Below are 7154 nucleotides of genomic sequence, written 5' to 3'. Positions count from 1 at the left end.
TTGTTCTGATAGAGAAGTATTTGTCAGAGACCACGCATTAATGTTTATTTTTACCAGGGTTGTGGTTTGTGGGTCTCCCTTCTCGTTTCTGTTATAGATATTTGTAACGATTTAATCACCTTGGAGCCATCTCTATGCAGACCTGTCTCAAGCAAGATCCTCCCTTGAATTTGGGATGATCTTACAGTCATTTAAGGTTGCTTTCAGTGCACCTTTGAATATTTGATATGGTGTACCAAAGCAAGACTGTATCTTTCATTCACAAGCTCAGAATAGAAGATGGGACTTAACTGGTGCTTTATATTGCCGACCCTGGGGAATAAGTCTGGTGGAAACGTTAGACTGAAGGAAATCAAGAAGAGAGGGAGAGAGAGGGAGAGAGAGAGAGAGTATAAACACAAGTTGTACGATAGCTTAAACATAATCGCTGCAGACTACATGTACAAACATAAATGTGATATATATATATATATATATATATATATACACACACACACACACACACACATATATATATACGCACGCACGCACATAAATATACATACATATATGCACGCACACAGATACAGAAGAGTGAGCGGTGTTAAATCACGTGAGTAATTTTCATGGCAGGAGGAGATAATTCTGTTGGTGTAGCGCCATATGAGAGGGTTTGATTATGGCGGACGGGCAACAGAGTGAACGGGCACCTTTGCTCCTTAATAGCAGAGCAAACGACCCATCGCCACAAACACCTTCGCCTTACCAAGATAATGTCCCAGGTTAGTCCTAAAACCTTTCGTTTGGTTTATTTTTTGTATCTTCCATTTATTTATTTCTTACTCTGTGTGTCTGCGTTATATTATTTATCTTTAATTGCCTTGCCCTCAAATCTCTACAAAATAATTCTTAATAGATTGAGAAATAAATAAGATAAAATATATTAGATTAATATATTTGGATTATTAGATTAATAGTAGTACATCTTCATCTAACCCTTTTTATATTATTAGCATGTTTATCAACTAACCATATATACGCATTCATTCATATATACACATACATTATATATGTATATATATATATCATAGTTATCCTTACTGTGTGAATTGTTTCTAATTAAATATTACAGATTGTCATATTGAAACGAATGTATAATTGTTTTAGCCGTTGGATTATTTATTTGGAACACGACTGAAATGAATGGTTCTAATTAATTTCATTTATCTTTGCCGCTTTTCGGTTAATTGTAAACGATTTTTAGTTATTAGTTATTATTAGTATTATTTTGTTGTTATTTACATTTTCGTTTCGTTCTTTGCACGACGGAGCTCCGAAAACTTCGTCACCGACAAGTAATATATAGGCACTGGGTGAGCAAACGAAAGTAGCACTCAATACAGGTCTAGGTCCATCTATATCTTTATATTCGTCTGCGTGTACCATCAATTACTATCGGGAAATTTTGGTTTGTAATTGATGATGTTAAGGGGATGCATGTATGCGTGTATGTATATATATGTGCGTCTGTGTGTATGTATGTGTATATATATAGGTATATATACGCGTGTGTGTATGTGTATATAGATATATATACGCGTGTGTATATGTATATATAGTTTATATATATATATATATATATATATATATATATATGCGTGTGTGTATGTGTATATATAGATATATACGCGTGTGTGTATGTGTATATATAGATATATACGCGCGTGTGTGTGTGTATGTATGTATATATATAAATATATACGCGTGTGTATGTGTATATATATATATATATATATATATATATTTAGTGAGTATATGGACGGGTACGCTACATATATATGTATAATTCATATATGAATGTCTGTTATATATTGCGTGTATGTGTTTGAATATATTTACTATATAAATGGGAATGACAGCTCTGCTATAATATTATTACTGCTTTTTAAATTTTCTAATATTTTAAACATTAATAATCAATAACACGAATGTGATGAAGAATTCATATCTATTTGGTGTACATACATTATACATTCGCAGACTTTCGGTTTTTTTTTTTTATTATCAAATTTCAGTCATCACAATTGAAATATACATCAAGCTAAACCATTTTATTTACGTTCAAACATCACTATTTTCGTCTGAAAAATATTTAATTTCATTGCTGTTATCATTATCTGTTCAGTTGATGTGAATATAGATTACATATATACACATTCCGTATATCTACACACACACACACACGTAATGTATGTGTGTGAGATTGTGCATATATATATATAATATATATATACACACACACACGTAATATGGATAGGTAATGTGTGTCGTGTCTGCTATGTGTATAGTTTAGTTAGTAGGAAGAAAGGTTATAGAAATAAGAAAATAACTATACATAGGGATTAAATGATGTCCCATCTAACATTTCAACAGAATTGTATTATATTTTGAAATAAATCGCACATACACGCATATTGATTTAAATACTAAACATGGAATGAAAGAGATAGTCATGCCTTGTCTCTGGAGTGGACTCATTCAGAGAGAAAGAAAGAAAGAGAGTAATGACAAGGAGAATCGAGTGAGTGGCCCTTTTGGGTCAGACTGCTCCTTGTTAACTAATTAACAACACAAACCATACAGTAGTTTTATAGAGTCAACGAAATTCAACCATTGTTTCGTTTTTTACCCTTATAACAACAAAACATGGCCTCTTTCTTTCACTTTCCTCTCTCTCTCTCTCTCTCTCTCTATCTATCTATATATATATATATATATATATATATATATATACATACACACCTATGTCTCTACAACACACTCGTGCAGAAATATAATTGTATAATTGTTCAAATTATGTTTAAATGACAGTCTCCTCTCATCTTTCACAATCGCCAATATCTATTTTCTCAAATATAGCATTATTTTATAAATAATACGGACGGACATGTAAGTTTGAATGTCTGAAACTATTTACTGTGTAGTCTGTCTCTGAAACATTGCTCCAGGAATGTTAATATTATATTTTCACACCATTAGTTTATTAAAAATTCACGTAAAAAAAAAATGAAACGAAACCCTAATTTGCTTTTAAAATACATTTTTTAAAAATGAAAGGTGATGCGGAAGAATGGCACATGCTGTTGCTTTCTCTGTCTACGAGTCGCAGATTCCAAGTGTTTGAATTTTCTTGTATTTTTGTTTTAATATCACAGACCACTTTCATTTTCTAGTGTTTTCTGCAGAAACGGCTGGGATCTTTGCATCAGTCGCTGCTCCTCTCTCTCTCTCACTCTTTCATTATCATCCAACGATGTTCACTTTAGATAGAGAACTCGCGTCTCCACACCAAATTCCTGGATATCGATTTTTTTTGATGTCTTTTAAAAAATATAGGGCAGAACGATCCAAAATTGTAGGGAAGGGCTGTTTTAGTGATGATGCCATCCCAGTAATCCACCCACCTCCTAACGAAACGATGAAAGGCAATAAATAAATAATAATTTCCACCCACTCCCGTCCCTAGATAGCATTTGTAATCAGAACTTGGTGTATCGATCGATTTACTAAATAGAAACACAGACGTTGTAGTCGTTTAACCCCCAAGCCAGTCCTCACAAACTTATGATAAAAAGCGTTCTAACTATGACCATCCTGTTTTTCCCTCAGAGATAATGTATTTAGGACTATAATACGCAACGTGTCTGTGTCCTTTTTATTATTATAAGAGTAGGATATTTGAAATGAGGCATTTAGCAGCTATTTCTAACAGGTCGAGTGACCACGAAGGAGCTTTTTTGATGGCTCGTATCTGTATGACAAGCATAATCGATTGGATCGAATCCCTACGTATTATTGCTACTTATTTGTATTGAGAGATAAAATATAAAATCTGTATTGAGGTTGAACTCGTGTCTGTAAACAATGAAGATAAATGTGTTGTCTATAGGACCATCATCCACTGTCGATTCCGAATTCCTTAATTTGGGATAAACACCAACCCTTCATCTCCCCGCCATCTCTGTTGTAAACCTTCATTTAAATTTCATATTGTCCCTTTGTTAAAAAGACACTTGTTACTTTTACGCTTCCCAGAATCCTGTGGTCTCTGTGCTAGAAATAGCAACCAAATCTCCCTCAATTAACACCATACTATTTTACATAAGGACATGTTGGATAGTGTAGTCCTTCCACCTTAACTTCGTCACTCAAGGATGTTGTTGTTTAGTTCCAGGTCATCCTTGATCAAAGATTTTCCAGATGTGACCGCTTCTCCTCAAGCTATCATATCTAAGGACTACATCATTATGCATTGTGTCATTACTTTCTTAGACAGTATTGTGTTTAGGAGAGATTTGACTGTTATTTCTGCTATATGGGAGCTGTTCCGTTGTTACCTCGTATTCTCTATCAATGTGATTTAAACCCGATAATGGATTAATCAGGTCCTAAATTAGAGATACCAATTAATCTACGAAACATTGTTTTGTCATGATCCTACCGAAGCTCCTTTTCAATTGGAATGGAGTATTATCAAACGTTTGTTTTTTTGCTTTGTCATTAAGCAAGCAGTTCTTTTCGCAATTGACCCCAAAATTTCGCACACTGACGCCCGTGTTTTTTATGTAGTTATTACTTTTTCGTTTAATATTTCATATTATGACAGGAGAGCAAGGAAATGACACCTGATGAATTTCTCCCCTTCATGACAGCAATTAAAATCCTTCTATGCAGCAGCAGGCAAGTAGGCAACCTTTAAGGGAGAGGGCTCCTCGTCCAGCACCTCAGCCAAGCTCCAGACCCAGTCTGTATGTGACTATTTGGCTGCTATTTCTAGCAAATAAAAGACTCTCTCTAGGCAGCTCCCTTAAACGATCGGTCATGTATTTATTTATCCCTTCGACCACACTCGGTGATGTATTTGTATGTCTGTGGTTTATTCCATTCACGTACACACTCAATCCACTTAGCATTACCGATGGAATGACTCATTCTTGAAAAAGTCGAAATATCCTGGGACGCATCTTTTTAAAACATAACAAGAGCCAAGAGCAATAAAACGGTTTCAGCAAACCATATATTTCTTTACTTTGTCCCAATTTACCCTCTCCCGATTTGTTAATTATTCCCTAATGTTTGGTTTATCGGGGTTTGCCCCAAAGAAAATTCCGTTACGGAAACAAAGAACAGAGAAGTTGTGTTATAGGAATTACCATTTTGTTTGCCATTGTTGTTGTTTAGCTTTTAGATCAATCCTATTATCGAATTTATTCCAGGCGTGGCTCTCACGACTTTTACCGTATGTGCCCTTCTTTCAGTAAGTCGGGAGCGTGCAATTCAAGGGAGATTTAGCTATCATTTCTAGTATTTAGCAGGTCAAATGACGACGTAGAAGCTCTTCGTTGTTCGCATGGCTTTTTATTTTTATTTTATTAGCATAAGTGATGCGAGTTGTTTTCAGCCAGGATTTGAAACTCCATCACATGATTATGCTTGCCAGGAACTTTGTTTTAATTAAATATTCTCAATGGTTTCTTAACTACGCATTTATGTGTTGGAGGAAAGAGCTGACTACATCGACCTCAATACTGCTCTAGCACAAGAAAATATTGTGTAGTTGTCACCCTGCTAGAAAATAGCCACATCTCCCTCAAATTAAAGAAAGAAGACACATTGCAGGGCTGCCGTAGCAGTATGGGTACCCGGACAGACCAATGCACTGGACTCTATAGTAAGGGTCACAGCATACGTAGACTCGAGAGGTCCCTGGACAGATCAGTGGATTAGGCCCTATAGTGTTTTATTGACAGTAAACCACAGCATTCATAGATCGAAATTGAGCTCGTAGACCCCCTGAGGCTTCCGGGCAACTGTCCAGTATGCTCATTCCTTAAGACGGCACTGGCACATTAGATAAGACGAGATGGCCGCGACTAGAATGCTTTTTAATCATAAGTCTATTAAAGCAGGTTTGACACATGGCTAAACAGCAGGGTCTGCTTGTTTATTTTAATGTGTCGATAGATGAAAGTTTGTTGTCGATATCCGGATGTTATTTCATTTCGTAATGTTATACTTACATCATGCTGACCTGCTCGGGTGTCACGTATCAGAAATCTCCTCGTGACACACAGACTATTTATTTTCTCCTAGGAGAGGAGGCTCCATCTACTTAGCCAAAAGGATGGCTAGAAATAGCAGCTTAATCTCTCTCAAATCATACCCTAACGTCTTAACAAAGGGCATATTGGATACTAGTTATCCATGATAGGTATTAAGACGGGATGATCACCGCTGAAATACCTTCGATCATAGATCTGCTGAATCAGCTCTAACCTAGGACTTAATAATAACCGTGGTCACTTGACCTAAAAATAGCATAACAAGAGGTATGCAATATACTAGGCCTGAACAAGGACAGAATCGTCAGTGCTGATATAGGTCTGACCTAGGGCTAAACGATGACAGTTTAGTTTTCATTGGACTAAATTTATTCTTCGATAGTCTCTGTCCTGTTTCTAGCTAATGATGATGGTGGATCTCCGTCGTTTGACTAGGAGGATTCAGTTTATTCGAATTACTTCCCCTTGAATTAACGTGTAAGTGTGGACAAGCATTCTGCAGACACGTGTGTATCTACCTTTTAACGTAACTCTCAGGTAGAATCAGCGTGACGGTGTTATATGGCTGTATCTTTGGAATAATCGACAGGATTCTGTACAGCTCAATCAAGTCCACTTGATTTCACCCGCAAGTTATAGGAAATGACATTTGCCCAAGTTTCTACGAATTGGGATCGAACGCGGGACCTTGCGATAGTGAGGTGACCATAACCATTCGACCAAAGGGTATGCATTTGGCACACCACCACCACCACCACCACCGCTACTACTACTACTAATAATAATAATAATAATAATCCTTTCTATTATAGGCACAAGGCCTGAAATTTGGTGGGGGGCGGGATAGTCAATTACATCGACGCCAGTACTCAACTGGTACTTATTTCATCGACCCCGAAGGGATGAAAGGCAAAGTCAACCTTGGCGGAATTTGAACTCGGAACGTAGCGGCAGACGAAATACTGCTAAGCATTTAGGAAAGGAGGCTGGCCGACAGACACCATCGATCCTGTAGGGATTAAACGTAAAGTTGACCTTGGCGAAGTTTGAACT

General features: G+C 36.5%; 1 protein-coding gene across 1 annotated transcript in view; it reads left to right on the top strand.

The window, feature by feature from the left end:
- The first annotated feature begins 605 nt into the window (after nt 1-605).
- LOC106874795 (type 1 phosphatidylinositol 4,5-bisphosphate 4-phosphatase) overlaps nt 606-7154 on the top strand; it is a 32746-nt gene continuing 26197 nt past the window's right edge. The window contains exon 1 of the mRNA XM_014922650.2: nt 606-761. Coding sequence (XP_014778136.1) covers nt 659-761 — 103 coding nt within the window. The 5' untranslated portion in view covers nt 606-658. The remainder of the gene's footprint in view (nt 762-7154) is intronic.

The sequence above is a fragment of the Octopus bimaculoides genome, chromosome 17 (assembly GCF_001194135.2).
Source record: "Octopus bimaculoides isolate UCB-OBI-ISO-001 chromosome 17, ASM119413v2, whole genome shotgun sequence".
NCBI classification, from domain to species: domain Eukaryota; kingdom Metazoa; phylum Mollusca; class Cephalopoda; order Octopoda; family Octopodidae; genus Octopus; species Octopus bimaculoides.
This window is presented reverse-complemented; position numbering and strand designations above follow the sequence as displayed.